Source organism: Sus scrofa, chromosome 9 (assembly GCF_054392235.1).
Source record: "Sus scrofa isolate SSC_HxYL_T2T_F1_AM1 chromosome 9, Sscrofa_HxYL_maternal_Yorkshire_Landrace_v2.0, whole genome shotgun sequence".
NCBI lineage: Eukaryota > Metazoa > Chordata > Mammalia > Artiodactyla > Suidae > Sus > Sus scrofa.
In genome coordinates this window covers 11,160,222-11,185,601 of record NC_139391.1, presented here as the reverse complement: position 1 = coordinate 11,185,601, position 25,380 = coordinate 11,160,222, and the positions used below count along the sequence as shown (strand labels likewise).

Genomic DNA, 25,380 nt, shown 5'->3' with positions numbered 1-25,380 from the left:
TTTTTTTTTTTTTTTTTTTTTTTTTGGTCTTTCTGTCCTTTTAGGGCCACATCCGCAGCATACGGAGGTTCCCAGGCTAGGGGTCAAATTGGAGCTGTAGCTGCTGGCCTACATCAAAGCCACAGCAACTCGGGATCTGAGCCATGTCTGCGACCTACACCACAGCACACGGCAACACCAGATCCTTAACCCACTGAGTGAGACCAGGGATCGAACCCGTGTCCTCATGGATACTAGTTGGGTCTGTTTAACCACTGAGCCACAACAGGAACTCCCTCATTATGAATTTTAAGAGATCTCTATATCTGGGTCTAGGTAATTTCCAAATAAGATAAAATACTAAGATATTAATTACTAAGCATAAATTTATTTATTTTTGATCTCTTATTTTTAGAGACTAAAGATATTTGCATCTGTTAATATGTGTTTTTTCACCACATTCAAAACCCGTACTATAAGCATATACTTCTATAAATTGAGGTGGCACATTTACAAAGTTAATCTACTACAGAATGATGTGTGACAGTTCACAATTGTCTACTTCCCCATTTTCACTGGAAATTAAGGTTACTAAGTGTAAGGATAATAATCAATATACATAAATAAATATCCTAGAAACAATAAAGAAGGGAAGCAGTCTTGAAGTCTGAAAGAAATGAAGGATGTTTTTGTTAAGGAAAAAAGGAGAGTAATTTTGTCCTAAAGTAAGTAGTTGCTTAGAGGGTGTCAAATGGTTTTCCAAAATGAGAAAGAGCAAAGTAAAGGACAAAAACCTGGCGTTCCAGTTGTGGCACAGCAGAAACAAATCCAACTAGGAACCATGAGGTTGTGGGTTCTATCCTTGGCCTGGCTCAGCGGGTTAAAGATCTGGCGTTGCTGTGAGCGGTGGTGTAGGTTGTAGATGTGGCTCAGATCTTTTCTTGCTGTGGCTGTGGTGTAGGCCGGTAGCTGTAGCTCTGATTCAACCCCTAGCCTGGGAACCTCCATATGCCATGGGTGCGGCCCTGAAAAGGAAAAAAACCCACAAAAACCAAAAATAAAAAAACAAAGGACAAAAACCTGAATGGGTATAGAAAGTTATAACGGCTCTGCAGAAGTAGGGGAGGAGGGAAGGTAGAGGACAGAATGGGGGTGGGGAGAAATCTTACTCATGTGACCAAGCTGGCTAAGACTGAATACATTTATTTATAATTTTATTATTTTTTTTAATTTTATGGCTGCACCTGTGACATATGGCAGTTTCCAAGCCAGGGACTGATTGTGAGCCATAGCTGCTATCTATGGATCCTTGAACCCATTGCGCCAGGCTGGGGATCAAACCTGGACCTTTGCAGCAACCTGAGCTGATACAGTCAGATTTTTAACACACTGCACCACAGCAGGAACTCCTATACATATATATATATATATATTGTCTATTTGGGACTGCACCCGCAGCACATGGAGATTCCCAGGCTAGGGGTCAAATTGGAGCTGTAGCTGCTGGCCTACGCCACAGCCACAGCAACGCAGGATCTGAGCCGTGTCTGCGACCTACACCACAGTTCGTGGCAATGCCGGATTCTTAACCCAATGAACAAGGCCGGGGATTGATCCTGCGTCCTCATGGATGTTAGATTCATTTCTGCTGAGCCACGGCGGCAACTCCTATAATTTTTTAATACAATGAGCTCAACAGTGTATACATGCAATACTAGAGGCTGAAATTTCCTCTCTGTTAAAAGGACAAAGTTTCTTGGATTATTGGCCTGAACTTAATAAGAGGCAAAGTAATAACTGTCACTTTGGTCACAGGGGGAAACAAGTATTTTTTCACAGTGATCTTATTTAATCAAATATTCAAACCTTTTAACAGCTTCTCCAAATCAAATTCTAAATGAAATTTTCTTGACCTCTGACTTTCAGATTTCCCAGAGGGTACCTGGAAAGTCTCAAAGGATTTGTTCTCTCACCTCGTAAAAAGAGAGGTGTTTAACTAATTAGTTTATTTGCCATGTTTAGATGCATGGCAAGCACTGTCATAAGTGACGCTTAAACCCTCCCTAGGTTATACTTGTATGGGTATATGTTATTAATATAAGTATTTCAGAAACTGTACGAAATTTCCAGAAATGTGTTAATGTCACAGTTGTCCATGATATGCTCTGGTATAATAGCAGAACTCCAATTATCTTAAAATGTTGAATGTCACAAAGACAATCAGATTTGTTACCTGCATTACTGTGAACTCTCATCAAACTTTAACCATAGCCATTTTAAGCCCTCTGTCATTCACGGATATTTACTCTGATGCTTTCCTAGAAACTTTTTTTTTTTTTTAAAGTAAATTTTATGGCTGTATCCATAGCACATGGAAGTTCCCTGGCCAGGCACTGAGTCCGAGCAGAAACTGCCACTTACGCCACAGTAGCGGCAATGCTGGATCCTTTAACCCAGGCCAGGGATCGATCCTGCATCTCCAAAGTGACAAGAGCCGTTGCAGTCAGATTCCTAACCCACTATGCCATGGGTAGGAACACCCCTGAAAACTCCTGTAATCAGTTACAGGCTTCATCTTCAACAACGTCTTCTCAGAGACCCATGGCAAAGACTACAACAGGTACTCTGAGGTATAATAGGCTTACATAACTTTAAGATCATACCACTGGGCTGAACAAGGATTTCCAGTTCCTGAACTAATGGAGAAGCTTATGGGTTCATAAAATTGCTGACCCAAATCAAGAAAGACCTGAATTTATGCCAAGGGAGTGAACAGAGTGATAAAGAATGATAACAATTCCTTCTATGATTATTGCTTGGGAAAAAGCAAAAATGGTTCTTTAATGTTCTTTTCTGGATTTTAGGAACCCCTCTTCTCTTAAACTATCTGTAACTTACAGCAATTTAGATTATAGCTTTGTAAAGAAAAATGAAACATTTTATCTTTTCTCCCTGCCTGAACCCTCCAAAATTTGGAAAAAACTCTTATTGAATACTTATTTTTTTTCTTCTTTTTACAGCTGTACCTGCAGAATATGTAAGTTCCCAGGCCAGGGGTCAAATTGGAGCTGCAGCTGTGGCCTTCACCACAGCCACAGAAATACTATATCTGAGTTGCATCTGCAACCTGTGCTGTAGCTGGCAGCAATGCTGGACCTGTAACCCACTGATGAGCCAGAGATCAAACCCTCATCCTCACAGAAACTAAGTCAGGTCCTTAACCTGCTGAGCCACAATAGGAACTCTCAAATACTTATTTTTCATGGCAATAAGAATTTGTTCTCCAGGTAACACAACACAACTGGAAGCACTGATTGTATTACCAAGGCTCTCACTGGAATGTCACATCTGAGGATGATGTGCATAGATATGACCAGTTTTAATATATGGTTAACCTTTTTTTGTTTTTTTTTAGGGCCGCACCACAGCATATGGAGATTCCCAGGCTAGAAGTCGAATCAGAGCTATAGCTTTGGGCCTATACCGCAGCCACAGCAAACGCCAGATCTGAGCTGTGTCTGTGACCTACACCACAGCTCACAGCAACGCTGGATCCTTAAGCCACTGAGCAAGGCCAAGCATCGAACCCACATCGTCATGGATATTAGCTGGGTTCATTTCCACTGAGCCACAACGGGAACTCCTAGAAATCCTATTGACTGACTACCTTCTGTACTCAAAAACTGAGTTTATATATAATCTGCTTTTTCATTTTTGTTTTGCTTTTATTTTTCTATAAATCTGTATCTTCCTTCCTTTTGCAGATCTCTTACTAACTTCTAACCTGAATCTTCTCTCCACAGCCACCAACTTGGCTTCTGGTCTGTGAAACTACTGGCAACGTTTTAGACAGGGGAAATAAAGGGGTTCAGAATATACCACTGTGGTATAAAAATATTTTGAGCTGAATGCATTTGATAATCAACAGATGCAGGAGGAGGCTTTTTTCCTGAATTCCCTTTATCTGCCTAAAAGCAGAGCCTCCCTAAAGAAGTCAACTGTCACAAATCCTCTCCCCTGGGAGTTTCAGGGCCACATCTAAAAAGACGTTACCACAGATCTATCATATCTCCCATCTGTTCTCCTAAGGGCCTATTTATCTTTCCTAAAAGTCCTTAGTTTTCCCTCCAGTGCCCTTTCTCACTGTCCCCTTCTCTTATTAAGATGGTATATAAACTCCGAATTCTGCCTTGAGTCACATTTTTCTCTGAACCCCCATTTATGTATGTAAACAAAAATCTGTCCTTTCTTTTGCCAATCTGTCTTTCGTCATTTTATTTTATAGGCCCCCAACAACTCAATCGAAGAGGGCAGAGGTTTCCCCAAAAACAGGAGACACTGTTAAGTCCAGCAGCATGCTCACGTAAACCTCAGCAATGCTAAGCAGCTTCTCCCCATCTAGCAGCCACAATTAGACAAAGGAAAAGTTTCCTTACTGTTTTACTTTTTTTGTGTGTCTTCTTTTAGGGCCGCACCTGCGGCACATGGAGGTTCCCAGGCTAGGGGTCTAATCAGAGCTGTTGCTGCCAGCATATGCCACGGCCACAGCCACGCCAGATCCGAGCCACATCTGTGACCTACACCACAGCTCATGGCAACGCCAGATCCTTAACCCACTGGGTGAGGCCGGGGATCGAACCTGCGTCCTCATGGATCCTAGTCAGATTCATTTCTACTAAACCATGACGGGAACTCCAAAAGTTTCCTTATTCTCAAAGAAAGTGCAGCAGTTTAAAAAACAGCATTGAAGTTTTCCATTCAGATAGGTCTTAACTTCTTTTCACTTTACATTCCCCTCTGCAATGGGATTTAAACTACATTTAGCTAAATTTTAGTCATTATTTCCAAATGTTTACAGCATGGTGATGAAGCTGTAATTTTAGACACTGAAAAATAAGACAAAGTGATCAAACTAATTACATTATGGCAATGATATGATGCAAAATGTTAAGACAGAGGTATATCTGCAAATCACCACACAGTTGCACATTCCAATTAGAACTGATTCTCTTTGAAACATAAATTGTACATAAATGCTTATCCAGTAGTACATCATAAACTACAGGGTTAGAATAATTTTTTCTGTTGTGTAAATATGGAATTAAGAGCTAAAACAAAGTAACAGATGATTTTTTTTTCAAGAGCAAAGTAATATGCAACCCATTGGACTCTTCGAAACCTTAAACTAAGCTGTTAGTCATCTTTAGGGACCCTGGTTAAATTCTGAAAGTGTTGGCATTAAAACAGAACTTAGTTTTTTTCAGGTATTTATAAAGATGTTCATGCATCGTGTACCTGAAGTTTTTGGTTTCTTGATTTTCTTTGACTCACACCTCTTCCTCTCCTTGGTATATGAAAAACCCTCCTGGTAAAAGGAGAGCCCAGTCCTGGGAACTTTGCGCTGAGTTTAAACCACAATATTTGATGTAATTCTAAACCACTGTTTGGGGTTCTGATTTGCGGATTATTCAAAGATAAATGCTTCTCCTGTGGAACATTCACGTATATACTACCACAAGGATAAAGAGATCATTTGGGGAGTGGCAATGTTTCACCAAAGCACTGAGGCGGGGAGGGTGAGTAGTGATCGTCAGCTGACACCTCCACCTTTCACACAGGTTTTCCTTAAAAAGAATCAAACCGCTTTCAACTTTTCGGGAGTAAAATTGGCAGCAAGGGTAGGATACTAAAATGTGCAAGGTAACTGCTTCTTTCGCATCCTCATGAAGCACTAATGTTTTCTGACATACAATTTGCTACGGGGCTCACAGATGATATGACACCTCCGCCTTTCACACCAGGTGATATGCAAACAAATTATCTGCATAGCAGGAAACAGGTTTTTCTGTTAACAGGAACTCTCCCAAGAAAATAAAGGGCGGCGGGGGGGGGGGGGGGTGTTAATAACCCAACCCGGTAAAAACACAACCCAGAATCCTAGAAGAGAAAAAATAAAGCCATTGAAAGAGGCAATAGTCAAAGGTCAGCATTATCTCCATAGTACTTGACTGACACGGCACAAAGTCTTGAGTGTGCTAATACTTGAGTTGCTGACAAGAGAACCGCGTGTGAGCCACAAACTAATTGGGAAAAAATCTAGGAGGCTGGATTTGGTCTCTGCTTTCTGCTCAACACTTCTAAAATGTGTTTTGCTGAGCTTTCACGCTGTTTGTTTTCACAACAGAAGCAAGGGCCTTTGAAGAACTGGCCACAGTGTTACAGGTCTCCAATGAGACTTTATTCAAGAGGAACTACAGGTGGTGGTGGCTGAACTGCTCGTTCAACATGCTGTTGTAAACGGCCTCAGTGTCAGGGTGTGCTCTCTAGACCCTGAATCTGACTTCAATAGGGCAGAACCTCAGTCTCGGGGTTAGCAGCACAGTCAGGAAGGATGTGCCTTTGTTTCTGTACATGGATTCTTTATGCAGAAGTATATCTTAGAGAAAAGGACAAGAAGACAATGGCGTGAAACAAACGAACTAATTTAAAAACGTCAGATGGCTGACAGCTTAGGCAGCTGCACATGAAATGTAGCCAGACGCCAGAATCTTGTGGTAAAAGAATAGTCCTAAGGGCTTGTGTTGGAGCTGTTTAGTTTATATTTTCCTAAGGCACAACTAAAGTTCTTTTAGATTTATATTTTGGCAAGTGTTTTTTTCTGCTGGAGATGATAAGAGTAGGTGGGAGTATCTGCCTAAGGGCGTGTTGGCATGCTAAAGTAAGGAAAATAGTACTTGGACTAAAATTAAGGCCAGCTGGTGAAGAAAAACAACAAAATTTGTTTTGGTTTTAAATTTGTACCAAAGCTACTTCCTGAAAATTGGAAAAATGACAAGAGTGTTTCATACCTTTGCATAAGAAAAAATGATTTTCTTTTAGAAGCTGTTGCTCAGAATTTAATCTGTGGTCATGACACCATGTAGTAAAAACAGCCTGGATTTTATAACAATGTATAAGCAGGAAAAAGTTATAAAAATGCTAAATGGTACAGAGCTACAAATAGAGTGATGTGTGTGCAAAGGGGTCAAAATCAGGTTTTTACTCCAGGAAGGTGTTATGTTTATGAAGAATGATTCTATTTGTTATACATTCAAATCCAAATTAGAACTAGCTGCCTTACAAGGAGATTTCACTGCCATTAGCACTTTAATTTTTGGTAGTTCTGTTACAAGTTCAAGTAAATTACAGCTGTTTTCAACCCTAATATGCATTTCCTTCAAAAAAAAGAAGGAGCAGGTATTCTAATAAGCTTTCTGTAAATAGGATCCTGATCATTTTAGCTCTAGTTAAGCCAACACATTTCCCTGGCCTTAACTACAGCCTCTTTGAAAACTGGAGAACACTGCATAATTTAAAAAGTCAGAGTATAATGACATTCACTTCAAGTAAGTTATGCTAGGAGGATAGGAGGATGAAATGTGGATTGGTCAGACCACCAATCATGTTTTCCTAGACATAAAAACAGTGATAATTTAAATATCTGCAAAGGTCAAAAGAAAGAGAAATCACATGTAATTAGCTAAAGGAGTGACATTCTACACGCGTCCTGATGGCCTGCGTAAAGCTTACAAGACACACCCACTCTGCAGGGCTGTAACCACACACAGACACCCCAGAGCCCACCACAGATCTGGAATGTGACAAGTATAGAACCCAGTGGCAGCTCGGAGCTTGTCTCTGACACTGACTAGCCCAGAGGCAGACAGTGAAGAACTACCAGAATCCCACAGAGAGCTTTTTTTTTTTTACCCTGGAAACAACCTTCCATGAGGTTACTATGACAAAAATATAAACCAAGGCTGACACAGCTAAGTGCAGCCTTACAGCTGGCCATTTGGATATGGGGTTTTGCCAGTCCTTAGCTGTTTTCAGTATTTAATCAAGTATTAAGAGAAGTTTAATTCACATGCAAGCCTTGTCAAAAAAAGAACAGTTAATTTCCTATGATCAGCATAAACTGCTAACCTGTTAAGAAAAGCCCAATTTTTCCGGCATTCGAGTATATACATACACATCATGTCTTATTTCTTTTTAAACACATTAGGGTGAGGGTGAGGAGGAGGAAGACAAATGAGATAAAGATACAAGTTAAACACCCAAAAACCCCATTCCTCATTCTTTGTGTGGCTGGCAGCATTAATCAGAAAGTCACTCCAAAGCTACGATGGTCAGATATATTTGAACATGTAGATCTTTAAGGATTTCCTTATTCATTTGGCCAGGTCTATGGTATGCGCTTTTTTTGTTTGTTTTCTTGGTGAAATAATTCATCAGTGCTTCCTGAGAGGCTCAAACAAGATCACTGGCCAGATTCCGAAGAGAAACTGTTTGGAAACAAGTTAGGACAAAAATTAAAGAAGATAAAATTGTTCCATGTTTTCCTTGAAAAAGAACCCATGGGCTATGACTACGGTGCTTGGTAGGTTGCTAGCAGCCGTCTTGGTACTAATAACCTGAATACAGCATATTCTTTCCAGGTTGGCACCAGTTCCCAGAAACTTTGTTTGTGTGTGTGCTTTTCAGGACTGCAGGTACAGCATGTGGAAGTTCCCAGGGCAGGGGTCAAATCAGAACTACAGCTGCCAGCCTACGCCATAGCCACAGCAACTTGGGATCCAAGTCACATCTGCAACCTACACTACAGCGCGGGGCAGTGCCGGATCCTTAACCCACTGAGCAGGGCCAGGGATTGAACACACATCCTCATGCACACTATTTGGGTTGTTACCACTGAACCACAATGGAACTCCCAGAAACGATTTTTATTTAATTTATTTAAACACATTAAGCATCTACTTTGTTAAGCATTTAAATCACCTCAGATCCTTAAACAACTCTGTGATGTAGGCATTAACAGCTCCATTTTACTGTGGAAGAAACCAAAGCTTAAAGAAAAGAGGCTTGCTGAAGTCATGGAGCAGCAAGTAGAAGACTTAAGATTGAAAAGCATCCGGTTCCAAAGCTTGTACTCACTCCACTACTTTTCTACCCACCCCCTTCTTCCACCCCCATCTCATCTTCCCATCAGCCCCCCTCCCCAGAAAGAGGACTTACCTTCACTTTTGGCCTGTATCTCAGGTAAAGTGTTCTTGTATATAAACTGAAAGGAAAAAAGAGAGGGGAAGCTTTTCAGACAAATTTTTAATCCATACAAACTGGCTCATTGACAAATTTACCGCAGTATCTCTACATACAAAGAAAAGGCAGCACCGGTAAATGAACTTGGTTCATTTAGCAACCATTTTCGGAGGACCTGCTCTGTGCAGAGCAGGAAAGATGCTAAGGAAGAAGGAGAAATGATCAGCTCTCAGACTGTGACGTCAATGTTCGCAGTTCAGTAGGGAGCAGTCCCACTAATGCTTGGTGTGATTAATATCATGATTGCCAGTTTCATCTTTGAAGACGTATGATTATAAAAATTAAGTGGGGGTATTCTTAGAATATTTTAGAAATGTAGTAGCTCTATAAGGATTGCAATACAGGTATGAAATAACCAGGAAGGTAACACTATTTCATAGCACCCTTTAAAATAAGTAACCTCTGAAGATGATATCAGATTCTAAAATCAGTCCATAGAGCGAAAATAAAGTTAAATTTGACCCTGAAATATTTATTATACTGTCCATAACTTACAGCATACAGAATTTATGTAGAGCACACTATTTAAACATATTTGAGTAGGACTATACAGTGTATCTTGAGTACATATGCAAGACATAATTTTAATATTTATTTACCTATCTATCTTGTTAGGGCCACATTCGTAGCATATGGAAGTCTCAGCTAGGGGTTGAAGTGGAGCTGTAGCACCCAGCCTATACCACAGCCACAGCAACTACTGGATCTGAACCATGTCTGCGACCTATACCACAGCTCACAGCAATGCTGGATCCTTAACCCACTGAGCAAGGTCAGGGATCGAACACACATCCCCATGGATACTAGTGGGGTTCATTATCACTAAGCCACAATGGCAACTCAGCAAAACATTATTTTATAGTACAAGAATTTTTCTCTTTTAAATAAGAGAATGAAAAAGAACATGTATAGTTGAATTTGTGTGATTTAATGCGGCTACAATGCCACTCTATTGTCCCCCAAACCAGAACTGTAAAGAGAAGCGTCATATATTATGAAGAATACTCTACTGTCTTAAAATAAAACCTTACTCGGTTATTTCAGATATTGATCTCTAAAAGAAAGCTGCCACATTTTCCCTTCTCTTTAGGGAAGAGTCCTGGACTGGGGAAGAAAGGCCCCAGATTCCAGCCCTTGCTGTTATCTCCATCACTCTCAACTATTTATTTATTAATTTATTGGGCCTTTCCTGCGGCATATGGAAGTTCCCAGGCTAGGGGTTGAATTGGAGCTGCACCTGCTGGCCTATGCTACAGCCACAGCCACACAGCATCCGAGACGCATCTGCAACCCACACCACAGCTCATGGCAACGCCAGATCCTTAACCCACTGAGTGAGGCAAGGGATCGAACCCAGGTCCTCACGGATACTAGTCTGGTTCATTACCACTGAGCCATGACAGGTACTCCTCAACTACTTATTAAGTACCTACAATGTGGGGGTAACCACTGGACCCAGAGATTTATATACACTTCATTACTAAACTACCCTACTAAGTGGGTATTATTATTCCTATTTTGTATATGAGAAAGTCTCAGAAAAGGTCAAATTTTTCATTCAAGGTGCCACAGCTAGTAAGTGTTAGAAGCAGGTGCTGTCTAATCGTTATCCAATACACTGTACTCTAAGTGGCCACTGACCTTGAGCAAGTCACTTCTCCCTGGACCCTAGCTTCCTTCACCATTAAATGAAGCAGTTATGTGATTTCTAAGGTCTAGATTGGTATGAAGAGACAGAAAGCTCTGGGCTCAAATTCAGACAATACCACTAAGACCATGTGTGAGGTACTTCTCTGATTTCGTCTTTCCTCAAGTATAAAATAGGACCGTTGTGAGAATTAAAGGAGATAATATACATCAAGTGCCTAACCCAGATGAGGCTATGAGCTGAAAAATCTAAATCTTTTTTTTTTTTTTGGTCTTTTTGCCATTTCTTGGGCCACTCTCGTGGCATATGGAGGTTCCCAGGCCAGGGGTTGAATTGGAGCTGTAGCCACCGGCCTACGCCAGAGCCACAGCAACGCGAGATCCGAGCCGCGTCTGCAACCTACACCACAGCTCACGGCAACGCCAGGTCCTTAACCCACTGAGCAAGGGCAGGGACCGAACCCGCCACCTCATGGTTCCTAGTTGGGTTTGTTAACCACCGCGCCACCACGGGAACTCCAGAAAAATCTAAACTTTTTATTGTGGAAGACTTCAGAGATAAACAAAAGAACCTGGCATATAAAGTTGTTAAAAGCACCTTCTTACCTTATTTATTTATTTTTGGCTGTGCCTGTGGCATGTGGGAAGTTCCTGGGCCAGGGACTGAACCCAAGCCACAGCAGTGACAACACTGGATCCTTAACCTGCTGGGCCACAAGGGAACTCCCTCTTATCTTCCTTATATTTAAAGGATCTATGAAGATTTTTCCTATTACATTTCTGATACTGATTATTTACACTTTTCACCTCTTCTCTTTTAGTCTCACCAGATGGGTCAGCTACTAAGTTACTGAATCTTAGCTTCAAACCCACTCTTCTATATTTCATCTCATTTGCGACGTAGGAGCTGAGACTACAAACAGCATTTCTGCATTGCCAGATGCTCCCTCATAGGCTCTGCTAATTAGCACAATCGAGAGAGACTGCAAAGCTGGAGGAGCAGGAAGGGACTTGTTCCTTTTTGTTTTGTTTTCATGAGGGCTGTCGGCTTGGGTTCCTCTGAACAGCATCTCAATAACATTTCATCACTGTGGCAGCAGCAGTTTGATCCAGTAGCAGCAGTGCCCTTCTTAAGAGGCCTGGGTCCCAGCCCCAATGGGATCTTTCCTCTGAGCTCAGATACCATCTCCAGCTGAGCAGTGCCTTCTGTTCAGACTTCAGTTTGCGGTCTGCAGATTCTTCAACAGTCCTTTGGGCAAGAGGCAGAATCTATGACTTTAATCAATAAAATATGGTAAGAGTGACATCACTGGAGTTGAGACTGGGTTATAAAAAGCCATGCTGCTTCCAACCAGTTCTCTTGAGATAACTGATGCTCCCCCTGAGGAAAGTCATCTGTCAGGTAAGAAGGCTGATGACACTGAAGTTGAAGAGATCATGCATAGCTGAGTGCCCAGATGACAGCCAGTGCCAAATGACACCCCATGTACGTGAGCCATCTTGGACGTTTATCCCAGGTGGAACCTTAAGATGACTGCAGCCTGAGTTGACAACAGACACCAACACCATGAGAGACCCCATGTGAGGACTACCTGGCTAAGCACTTTCAAATTCAAGACCCCCAAAATTGTGAGCAAAAAAAAGTGATTGTTTTAGGTTGGTAAATTTATATATAATATTAGTAACTGAAATTCACTCCTCCCTCCACTACACACCCTCTGGAACTCCAATTAAACTTATGTTAGACTCTCACACTTTTATCTTCCATTTCTCTCTCTTTTTTTTGGCCATGCCCACAGCATGTGGAAGTTCCTGGGCCAGGGATCAAACCTGTGCCACAGAAGCAACTCAAGTTGCTGCAATGACAGTACCAGATCCTTAACCTGCTGCACAACAAGGGATCTCTTATCTTCCATTTCTCTTAACCTCACTTCCGTATGTTCTATATTTTTATCTCTGCTGCATTTAAGTAATTTTTTCTGACCTATCCTCCAACTCATTAATTCTCTCTTCAATTGAGTCTAAATCTATTAGTCTTGTACATCAAATTTTGCATATTGGCTACTGTAATTTTTCATTTCTAGAGCTTCTATTTTGTTCTTTCTGAAATTTGTTTGAAAAAGTCTCTTTTTCCTTGAAGTTATTTAATTAATTAATTAATTTAGTTTTGGCTGTGCCCATAGCACATGAAGTTTTCAGGCCAGGGATCAAACATGTGCCACAGCAGTAACCAGAGTCACAGAAGTGACAATGGTGGATCCTTAACCTACTGAGCCACAAGAGAACTCCATCCTTAAAGTTATTTTAAAGTTTATTTCTTCAAACACAGGAATTAAAATCACTTTTATAATTACTGATAACCCTAATATCTGATATATTGACAGGTCTCTTTCTGCTATATTATTTCTGTTGGGTTCTTGCTTTTGGTGTCTTATTTTCTGACGTGCCTGATCATTGTTGACTGTGTGCTACTAAGTTTTCTTAAAAGCTACCTTGGAAGGTTCTTTGGAAACCAAGGTGAAGAAGCGTCTCTCTAGGAAGACCTGGTATTTGCTTTTGCCAGGAACTTGGGGGATACTACAGGTCTAGGACAGCTTTCACCCAGCTTCATGGCATGAGGACCCCCAGATGACTTGGGTAGATGGGATGTAAATCCGTGTGAGGATGGCTGATGACAATTACTTCTGCGAAACATAGTCCTCTTCCCACTTCCTTTCTATTTCTTGCTTTGCTCAGTTTCACAACAACTTACTTTGCAGTCATCTGAGGGTAGAGTACAGAGTAAGTTTACTTCTGATTCATCCAGCTTGATGTGGGGGGAGGGGTCTTCCTTGGCTCCTTTCCTTTGGTTAGCCCTAGGCCTTGACATTTGTCCCCTTTATTCTGAGGCCATGAAATCAGAGCCTGAATTTGATGGATTGACCAAAATTCTTCTGTCCCAAAGCAGCTGTGGTATTCCTTTTTTAGGCACCTGCTTTCTTTCAGACTGTGACTTCTTTCTTTTAATCTTGCCAAATATTTGATGATTTAATATTTTAGCCAACACTTTTAGTTGTTTTTAGCAGGAAATCCACCTGAATAATGTAGGCTGGCATAACTACAAACCAAAGTCCTGCTCAATTTAATCATTTCAACAATCTATGGAATAAACAGTATTATCCTTATTTGACAGACCAGGAAATTGAGCCTTAGAGCCAAGTAAATAACTTGGCTCAAGATTGTTACAGACCTATGAAGTAATGGAGCAAAGATCTGAATTCAGACATTTTTAATCTATTGTGTTAACTCTTTGGAACAAATTATTTGTACAATACTTAAGTCTTAAATGGCACATTATATATTAAGTTCTCAAATCATCCCTCAAGTATTATTATTCACATGGTCCTTTCATCGAGGTACCTATAGAATCAAATTTCCATATAACTGAAATTTAAACATCCAAGCTTCTTTTATTTTAGTTATTTAGGGTGAAATATGTCTAAAATATATTCTATTCTTCCCTGCCTCATTAAAAAAGAATCAGAGTAAAAGATTTTAACATTAATAAAAAACAAAGGAAAAGTTAATTCAATATCTTGTCACAAAAATCTCATCATAATGCTTCACTGTATTTACTTTAACCTTTGTTCCCATGCAAATTTTTATAAAAGTTTAATAATTACATATATATGCTTTTAGTCTATTTATTTCACTTAAAAATAAAAATGTCTAGGAGTTCCTGTCGTGGCACAGAGGAAACGAATCTGACTAGGAACCATGAGGTTGCAGGTTCGATCCCTGGCCTTGCTCAGTGTGTTAACAATCTGGCATTGCTGTGGCTGTGGTGTAGGCTGGCAGCTACAGCTCCAATTAAACCCCTGGGAACATATGCTGTGGGTGCGGCCCTAAACAATAAAATAAAATCAAAATGTCTATGTTGCTATAAATTTTTCATATTCATATTTTAAATGATTGAATAAAGGTCACATAAAAATCTACTTTATAATTCTCCTCCAACTATTGGGTAGTTTATTTTTCTCCTATTATTGTTAATGTTTTGCTACATTAAATACATCATGACAAACATTTTTGTGTTTACATACACATTTTCATTTTTCCAGACTGTTTCTTTTTTTTTTCTTTTTGTCTTTTTGCCATTTCTTGGGCCACTCCTTCCGCATATGGAGGTTCCCAGGCTAGGGGTCCAATTGGAGCTGTAGCCACCGGCCTACGCCAGAGCCACAGCAACATGGGATCCGAGCCGTGTCTGCAACCTACACCACAGCTCATGGCAATGCCAGATCCTTAACCCACTGAGCAAGGGCAGGGATCAAACCCACAACCTCATGGTTCCTAGTCGGATTCATTAACCACTGAGCCACGACGGGAACTCCCAGATTGTTTCTTTTGGATAAATTCCAAGGAATATAATAACTGGGATTTAAAAAACAAACGTTTTCCTTTCATGAACACATGTAGTATCAAACTTCTTTTCCAAAGGGATTGTACCAATTTACACTGACGAGTAATGTGTAATCATACCATTTTCACTGTAATTAAAGCATACAGAATACAAATACTACTATAGCTCACTCAATGGATATAAAAAAAATCCCATTCTTTTATTTAAAAAAATTTTTTGAATAGCTAATACAATCATTTGGTAAAAAGTTCAGGCAGTATGAAAGGGTATATAGGAAAAAGGAAGTCTGTCTCCTACCTCAACCCTCAGCCACACAGATGACCACTACTATTTACTAGCTTATATACTTTTACAGAGTTTATGCATTTATAAGCATATATGTGTTCTTTGATCCCTTTTTTCACAAAAATGAATATTCCATTGTTTTAGAAGGCATTTCTGACTCCTACTTTGAGGATCATTTTTCTAGTTGTTTATTCCTACAAATACCTCAAAAAGACATGATCTGGAGGCCTGTCCTTCCCCTCTCCTGTTTTTTTAATTTAAAAATAGTTTCAAATTTACAGCAAAGTAATAAAATTGGTATGAAGAATTCCTGTTTCCCCTTATCTCAGATCCCCAACTGCTATCATTTAATCATGTTTGTTTTATATTTATAAACACAAATAAACATGCCTACATGTGTATATATATGTATTCTGCAGTCATTCTATGACATGATGCATATATATTATTACGTATACTATAGTCATTCTATGACATGATGCATATATATTATTATGTATACTATAGTCATTCTATGACATGATGTATCTATATTATTACATATACTATAGTCATTCTATGACGTCATGCCCATCACCACTAAATAGTCCGATGTGTATCACTACAAAAAAAGAACACTCTCCTAAATTACTATAGTATAATCATTCTAATCAGGAAAACATTAAAACAGCACTACCACCAAAGTTAAGAATTCATTCAAATTTTGCTGAATGTCCCAACAATTTCTCTTTTCCTTCCTGATTCAGGTTCCTATCCAGAAGTAAGCGCTGCGTCTAGGTTTCATGTCATGTCTAAGAGAGTCTTTTTTTCTTTAATGGTTACACCCATGGCATATGGAAGTTCCTGGGCTAGGGACTAAATCTGAGTCTCAGCTGCAACCTGCATCAGACCACGGATCAAATCCACACCTTAACAGCAACCTGAGATGCTGCAGTTGGATTCTTAACACACTGTGTCACAGCAGGACTCCAAAGTCGTCTTCTAACTCAAACAGTTCTTCAGTCTCCTTGTCTCTCATCACTTGACGGTCTTAAAGGGCACAAGACTTTCATTCTGTAGAAGGACCTTCAATATAATTCCATTAACATTCCCTCATGTCCACATTCAGGCCATGCAGTTTTGGCAGGAATACCACAGAAATGATGCTGAACTCATTTCAGTGCACTGTATCAGGAGTCACACTCCACCATGGGCAATGTCAATGGCTGATACAATGTTAAGTTAGTTGCAGCCAGTTTTCTTCACTTCTAAGTCACTATTTCCTCCTTTGTACTAGTATTTCATGGGGGAGACGTTATGAATTAGGCCAGCATGTGTTCCTCAAATTTTCATCCATCAGCCAGAGCTCAATTGATAACTAATATATATCAACTATCCATAAGGTAGTGGCCAAATGGTGATTATCTGTTTCCATTGTTCCTTCTACACTTATTAGCCAGAATGCTTCTCTAAGGAAGAGCTTTCCCTTCTCACTTATTTACTTATATTAGATGCATTCACATTATTCAATGGGCTGTCATTTGAAACACAAGCTATTTAACTTTTTTTCAATTTGTTTTTGTTGTCAGTGGACATGTAAGCTGCCTACATTCCCATGAATTTTTTAAAAATTAAAATATTGTTGGAGTTCCCGTCGTGGCTCAGTGGTTAACGAATCCGACTAGGAACCACGAGGTTGTGGGTTCGATCCCCCTGGCCTTGCTCAGTGGGTTAAGGATCTGGCGTTGCCGTGAACTGTGGTGTAGGTTGCAGATGTGGCTCGGATTCTGCGTTGCTGTGGCTGTGGTGTAGGCCAGCGGTTACAGCTGCGATTAGACCCCTAGCCTGGGAACCGCCATACGCTGCGGGAGCGGCCCAAAAAAAGGCAAAAAGAGAAAAAATAAATAAATAAATAAAACATTGTTGATTTACAGTGTCATGCCAACTTCTGCTGTAGACAACAGTGATCTAGTCGTACATATGTATACATTCTTTCTCTCACACTATCTTCCATCACGTTCTAGCCCAAGAAAGTGGATATAGTTCCCTGTTGCTATTTAATTTTTCTTTTTTTTTGGCCTTGTCTCTTTTCTCTTTCCTAGGGCCACACCTGTGGCATACGGACGTTCCCAGGCTACGGGCCAAATTGGAGCTATAGTCGCCGGCCTACACTGCAGCCACAGCAACGCAGGATCCGAGCCGTGTCTGCCACTTACACCACAGCCCAGGGCAACACAGGATCTTTAACCCATTGAGTGAGGCTAGGGATCAAACCCACAACTTCGTGGTTTCTAGTTGGATCTGTTTCCACTGTGCCATGATGGGAACTCCTGCTATTTAATTTTGATACTCATATTAGCTTTGGCAATGGACCAATGTTTGCTTTACAGCCTTCATAGGGGACAGAGCTAGGCAATATATGAATATATAAGTACAAAATACGTATACATATATAACATATATATTATACATACACAACATTTTATATAATCTACATCCATAACATGCAGGTTATATATATGTAAACATATTATACATATATAGCATATGTATAACTTATACACACATATTTAACTCTTTTTTTTGGTCTTTTTAGGGCTGCACCCACAGCATATGGAGGTTTCCAGGCCAGGGTCTAATCAGAGCTGTAGCCATTGGCCCATGCCACAGCCACAGCCACCCCAGATCCGAGCCGTGCCTGCGCACTACACCACAGCTTGTAGCAATGCCAGATCCTTAACCCACTGAGCAAGGCCAGGGATTGAACCTGCAACCTCATGGTTACTAGTCAGATTTGTTTCTGCTGCGTCACAATGGGAATTCCTAACTTTTCTGTATCTGAATATGTATGTATATGTATGTGTGTGTGTGTGTGTGTGTGTGTGTGTGCTATGTTCTTGAGTTAATATAAATATTTTTATTTATTTATTTATTTATTTATTTATTTTTTAAGGGCCGCACCTGCAGCATATGGAAGTTCCCAGGTTAGGGGTTGAATAGGGAACTGCAGTTGCTGGCCTACGCCACAGCCACTGCAATGCAGGACCCAAGCTGCATCTGCCACCTATACCCCAGCCTGCAGCAATGCTGGATCCTTAACCCACTCAATGAGGCTAGGGATTGAACCCATGTCCTCGGGAACACAGTGTCAGGTTCTTAATCTGCTGAGCCACACTAGGAACTCCTAATACCAATAACTTTAATTCCAACCCTCTCACAGTTCCTTCTATCTTTCCCTCTTTCTATACATATGTATTTTTGCCTGTGCCCACAGCATATGAAAGTTTCTGGGCCAGGAACTGAATCCACACCATAGCAGTGACCTGAGCCAAAGCAGTGACAATGCCAGATCCTTAACCTGCTGTGCCACCAGGGAACTCCATTCTCTCTATAGTTTTAAATCCTTCATAAGACAGTGGAGAAATCAGGCTTTTGTTACCCTCAATATATTATTGTTTAATAAATTTATTTGTTCAATGTGACTTACTTCCTAAATCCAGCTACCTTTTCCATCCATCCCTTCCTCATCCCTTCCCCTCATCGCCCTGCTCCCTTGTCTCACATAGCAGTACCTTCCCCATCACCTTGATTCTCTTGGAAGTTCAGCATGCTGCTACCTCTGCATGGCACTTCTTCCCCCTCACTGCCCTGTTTTCTTGAAGAACTTCCACACCAGGAGAGAAGGAGGAGAAAGTGAAAGAAAGAAAAAAAAAAGACGGAAAGGAGAAAGTGGAAAAGGGAGGGAAAAGTGGAAAGAAACCTTAGTCTTTCAAAGTAGAATATACTAAGTATAATTTTACTTGTTCTTGAGTATTTATCAGAAAAATTTGGAGTTCTTGCTGTGGTGCAGTGGGTTAAGGATCCAGCATTTTCTCTGGGCCAGCAAGGGTTGGATCCCAGTGAAATATCTGGTGTTGCTGCAGCTGTGGCTCAGATTCCATCCCTGGCCCAGGAAATTCCATATGCTGTGGTGTAGATGAAAAGGGCAGGGGGAAGGAAAAATTCATTGCTATATTTTACCACACTGCAGTAACTTACGTCTCGGGACTTCTTGGGCAGTGTTGAGGTGCTAAGTTTTCAATTCTTTGGTTTGCTTTACAGTTATTCTTGTTTCTCCTTTTCTATCATTTTTCAGTTTTCTCAAGCACCTCCTCCCTTAAACCTTATTAAATTGGGTATTTCTTTTTTTGCTGCACTCTTGGCATATGGAAGTTCCTGGGCCAGGGACTGAATCCAAGCTGCAGCTGCAAATGCCAGACCCTTAAAACCACTGTGCTGGGCTGGGGGTCAAACCTTTGCAGTGACCAGAGCTGCTGCAGTCGGATTTTTAACCCACTGCCACAGCAGGAACTCCCTGAATTCAGTGATTATTATTTAGCTGCCCAGAAGTTCTTTTTATTTAATTCTCAGGTAGTTAAATTTTAGATAATTCAGGTTCCCTAGTGGATCTCTAGCTAGGTGAGATGCAAATATGATTTTGCAAAGGTATTCTAAAAATTTGACTTCAGTAAATTTTCATATTGGTTCAAAGTAAAATTTTTTTCCTCTTTCTACAAGTATTTCAGCTTTCTCAATTCTTGAGATGAAACATGGCCTGATCCCCTGGTAAAGAGGTCAACATATGTGGGTGGAAGAAAACAAGGCCGTAAGCCTTGAGCTTGAAAGTGAGTAGCTAGAGTGAGAGAAGAGAATATAGGGGTCGTGTAAAACTATGACTCTTCCTGGAATGCCAAGAAGGTTATGCTAGGGGAACTTTAGACAGTTAGGTTTATGAGCCCTGGGAGGGGAACAAACAGGCCTGCTGTAAAGGCTAGTGTATGTCTTCCTGAGATAAGAGCTGATAAGGCCTGTAACAGACCTTGCCTCCCTATGGGCTTTTGAATTATTGTTTTGTTTCCTCTTAACCTCTTCGAGAATCTTGCCTCCGCCTCTTTGACACGTAGCCCTTGTTCAAAATCCTAATAAAAGACAGACTCTGAGCTTGCCCCAAGCTCTTGCTTGCTACAGCATCAGCTGTCTCTGTGTCTTCAAGCTGATCTCCATGCGCAGCCTACGTTCTGATTACCGCATATGACGACAAACATGTACACATCCATTCATTAAATCATTTAACAATATATACTGAGTGCTTAGTATGTGACAAGCATTGTTCTAAGCACTTAGAAGAGTAGCAGTGAATAAAATAAAGTTTTTTTTCTCAAGGAACTTAAGAGTCTAGTGGGGGGAGGTAAACATGTAAATATATAGATGGTTATAAATGCTGTGAAGAAAAATAAGGCCTGGTAAAGGGAGAGAGACTAATACACAAGGATTATTTGAGTAGGATCATCAGAGAGAATTCTGATTCCATCTTTGCTGTAAATGGCTGATCTCCAACAAATTCTTATTAGGGGAACAAGGAAAGCAAAGTGGTGACCAATTTATTTCAGGGAAGGAGAAAAAAATTTAAGCTGGGGACTTTACCAATTCATGCTTTCCCTGTCCCCACTCAGGGGATCTGGCTGCCTCCCCGCTCCCCCCAAATGTGTTCTCTATAAACAAAACATAATACGGATCGACAATAAATGGAAATGTTTAAATCCTACTTGCGCTAAAAAAGGAGATGAATGATCTACTTAAAATGTAGATCATGTGTCAGAGGTCAGTTACTACAGCTGTCACCCTTTAGGGATGAGAAAGCAGAGCTTCAGAAAGAGGAAATAGCTTGCCTAAGGTCACCCAGTGGCAGAGGCAAAGCTGGAACAGAAGTTCCTGATTCTGTCTCTGACAATTTATATTTACACCATCGTATTTGAAGAGTAAAAAAAGAAACACTCTAATACCAGGCCGAAAAAGTCTCTATTTCCTACCTGAAAAGGATGTGAAGATAAGAACCAAGGCCAGTTAAAATATGCCACCATGCATGAAACTGAGTGGTAACACCTATGATAGGTGGCACCTTCTTTCGAAAGTTCCTGTGTGGAGAGGGGGAAAAAAATCAGCATGTCAATTATTTTTCATATTTAACAATGAATACTGACAGACTTAGAGCATTTTGAAATGTCATTCTCACACATGACAATTATTTTATCTCCTTATGTCTGCTGTAGTCTGCTGTATTGTTTTCCAAAGAGTATTTTGAGGAATAATCTTCCCAGCAGAAGTTCCATGAAGAGTGACTCTGTGGTCAAAATAAATGTAGGAAGTAGAAGTTTACTGTCCTCTTGGAGACCTGTACTGCTGCACACTGAAAGATTACAGGTAAGCTCCTAATCCACCGTTAGACCCTTTAGACCCTTTTTCAGGTGGTATCTTATTAACACCTTATGGAACAAGTGTTCCTTGGAAAACACTTTGGGAAATACTGATTAACTTAGCTGTTCACTCAAGAAACTAGATATGAGTTTTCCTATGCCTTACATATAACCATCATTTTAGAAGAGCACTATACAGTCTATAAAGTCCTTTCATATCTATTATTTCACTTCATAGTGAATCTTTATTTATTTATTTATTTATTTATTTTGTCTTTTTGCCATTTCTTGCGCGGCTCCCACGGCATATGGAGGTTCCCAGGCTAGGGGTCAAATCGGAGCTGTAGCCACCGGCCTACACCAGAGCCACAGCAACGCGGGATCCGAGCCGCGTCTGCGACCTACACCACAGCTCACCGCAATGCTGGATCCTTAACCCACTGAGGAAGGCCAGGGATCAAACCTGCAACCTCATGGTTCCCAGTCGGATTCGTTTCCACTGCACGACTAGAACTTAAGGTCAATCTTATATCACCTAAATTCTTACCCACTTCTCCCTCATTTATTTTGAAGAAAATCCTAGATATTGTATCATTTTATCTCTAAAGGATTAAAACCTCTTTAAAATATAACTATAATATCATTTTCACAACTAAAATATTAACAACAATCCTTTAATATCAAATATTCGTTAATGATCATAAGCTTTCAAAAAAAAACAATTGGTTTGAATCAAGATCCAAAAAAAAGTAATTATACTGTGTCTAGTTGATATATTTTTTAAGTCTCTCTCTCTCTTTTTGTCTTTTTAGGGCCGTACCCTCAGCATATGGAGACCTACAATGCATACTAACAGATTACAGGCTCTGTTCCCAGGCTAGGGGTCGAATCCAAGTTGTAGCTGCCAGCCTACACTACAGCCACAGCAACACAGAATCTGAGTTGCTTCTGTGACCAACACCACAGCTTACAGCACGGCAACGCTGGATCCTCAACCCACTGAGTAAGGCCAGGGATCAAACCCACGTCCTCAAGGATACTGGTTGGGTTCATTACCTCTGAGCCACAATGGGAACTCCCTTAAGTCTCTTTTAATCTATACTTTCCTCCTCCCTTTTTCCCCCTTCTACAATGTATTTGCTGAAGAGACCAGGTCATTCTTTCCGTAGACTGCCCAGTTTGAATTTTGCTGATTACCTCTCTGCTATGCTGTTTAATATATTCCTCTGTCATTTAATATATTCCTTTGTCATTATGCAAAACTGTTAAGTCACAGAATTTTGAGTTGGAAGGACCCTCCAGTTAACCTATTTAACATGTTCATTTTATGTAAACTGAAGCCCAGACAGTGTCTTAGGTGACAGAATAGAGTCCAGAGACTTAAGATTCAAATTCTATTGAATATACAACTGCTGAAAAGATGGTAAAAGAAATACTTGCCTTTCTTAGAAAATAATAAGTATGTAAAAATAAAAAATTATATAAATGTATTTCATGGATTTCCTGCTGTGGCTCAGCAGAAATGAATCTCACTAGCATCCATAAGGAAGCAGGTCTGATCCCTGGATTTGCTCAGTGAGTTAAGGATCCGGCATTGCCGTGAGCTGTGGTGTAGGTCGCAGACACAGCTCAGATCTGGCATTGCTATGGCTGTGGTGTAGGCCAGTGGTGTGGCTACAGCTCCAATTTGACCCCTAGCCTGGGAACCTCCATATGCCTTGGGTGCAGCCCTAGAAGACAAAAAAAGAAAAAAGAAAAAAATTATACAGATGTATTTCATATTCTTATTACAAATCATTCTTAGTTCTTCAGTTAAAGCAGATTACGCAGCTTTCAAAAAATCCTATCAATATTTGATTAACTATATAGTACTGTGATGCACAAACACAAAAATCCCTACAGATGTTATGAAATATTCTTAGGACTAGATTTTTAGGTAATTTAAACAAGCACTCCCAAAAATTTAACTTTGTGCTGTACCTATCTTTTTAAATTCAACAATGGCAAAAATTCACTTCAGTGCACTAGTAATTCTATGAATTAAGCCTATGAAACAGTCTGCTTAATAGATTCCAAAACTGTTTTTCAAAGACTGAAAATACATCTTACCTCAGTGAGTCACAAAAGATGTTATCTATGTTCCATAATAAAAATCCCATTAAAAATATACCCAAGGATGTATAACCCAGTCCTCTAAGCCATGGATAAACCCTGTGGGTTAAAAAAAATGAACTTTTGTCAAGTCTTGTCATGATCAGAGCTTGAAGTCATCACTGTTCTGAGAAGGAAAGGTTTTCATTAGTATTAAAAGCAAATTTACCTATTAGATTCTCTAATACATTTGCCTATTACATTTAGCCACTAAAAGGTACTGAGAAAAAATATGCCACTAGGACTTTGTTAAGTGTATCAAGAAGACAATCTGAAAGTCCCCAGTACCTTTAGCAATCTTTTAGAAGAGGCAGAGGAGTGGTGGAATAGAGTTAACATTAACTGAGTCATCTGCTCTGTCAGGCACTACAATATATTAGATAAACAAATAATATATAGAAATGAACATACACATATGAATAAAATATTCAAATAAACCCTGTGAGGCAAGTATTACTCTCTTCACTTTGCAAATGAGGAAAGTGAAGTTTGGTGAGTAACTAAAAATAACAAGCGTAGCTAATTTTTTTTCTTTTGGCTGCACCCATGTCATGAGGAAGTTCCCAGGCCAGGGACTGAACCCAAGCCACAGCAGTGAGCCACAGCAGTGACAATGCCAGAACCTTAACCTCTAGGACACCATGGAATTCCACTAATGTATTTTTTACAGCTCTATCCATCACATCCAAAAGCTTAGTTTATAAATTTTTCAGAATGTTATATAAAGGGAATAATAAAGCATATTCTCTTTGCTGTATGGCTTCTTTCACTTGGCATAATTATTTTGAAACTCGTCCACGTTGTTAGATGCATCAATATTCATTTCCTTTTACTGCTGAGTAGTGTTCCACTATGTAGATATACCACAATTTACTTATCTGTTGACATGTTGGTGGATATTTGTGTTTCTGATTTTTTTGTTGTAACAAATATAAAAAAACAAAAGCAGCTGTGAACATTCAGAAATAAGTCTTTTTATGGACATACGCTTTCATTCCTCTTGGGTAAAAAGCTAGGAGAAAAATAGCAGAATTGTCTGACTGGTGAATGCTAAACTTTTTAAGACAATGCTAAACTGTTTTACTAAGTGATTGTATTTTACATTTCTACCGCAGTGTATGAACGGTTTTTGTTCTAAATCCTCACCAACATTTGGTATGACATCAATCTTCTCATCTCAGCTGTCCTTGTAAGCATGTAGGGGTAACTTATTGTGGTTTTCAGGTGCATTTCCCTAATAATGTTACTGAGCATCTTTTCATGTGCTTATTTGTTATCCAAATGTCTTCTTTGATACTGTATTTAATGAACATATACTTTGCAAACATTTTCTCCAAGTCTGTGATTTTCCTTTTTCTTTTTTTTCTTTTTGTGGATTAAAAAAATTTTTTTTATTGCTATAGAGTTGATATATAATGTTCTGTTAGTTTCTCATGTACAGCAAAGTGATTTGGTTATACATATGAAAAATAATATACATTATAGATTCATACTTTTATTATGCTATTCAATACACTTCCCTGTGCTATACAGTAGGACCTTACTGTTTACCTAGTTTATATATAA

The 25,380-nt window shown here is 39.8% G+C and overlaps 1 protein-coding gene and 1 long non-coding RNA gene across 5 annotated transcripts in view; one reads left to right on the top strand and one right to left on the bottom strand.

Moving 5' to 3' along the window:
- Positions 1 to 4,968: 4,968 nt before the first annotated feature.
- Positions 4,969 to 25,380, bottom strand: part of ACER3 (alkaline ceramidase 3) — a 156,506-nt gene continuing 136,094 nt past the window's right edge. For 3 of the 4 annotated variants that reach the window (XM_021062554.2, XM_021062555.2, XM_084975357.1), the window contains 4 exons: positions 23,773 to 23,874; positions 21,280 to 21,384; positions 9,034 to 9,079; positions 4,969 to 8,303 (listed from right to left, as the gene is read on the bottom strand). In XM_021062554.2, the coding sequence (XP_020918213.1) occupies positions 8,250 to 8,303; positions 9,034 to 9,079; positions 21,280 to 21,384; positions 23,773 to 23,874 (307 nt within the window). In that variant the 3' untranslated portion in view covers positions 4,969 to 8,249. Of the gene's footprint in view, positions 8,304 to 9,033; positions 9,080 to 19,514; positions 19,646 to 19,701; positions 21,385 to 23,772; positions 23,875 to 25,380 lie in introns of those variants that run through there. The other variant, XR_014814746.1, reaches the window with a different exon arrangement.
- LOC146399740 (uncharacterized) lies at positions 12,542 to 17,287 on the top strand. Its single transcript, XR_014814760.1, has 2 exons — positions 12,542 to 14,525; positions 15,122 to 17,287. It is a non-coding gene; the product is annotated as an uncharacterized LOC146399740 (long non-coding RNA).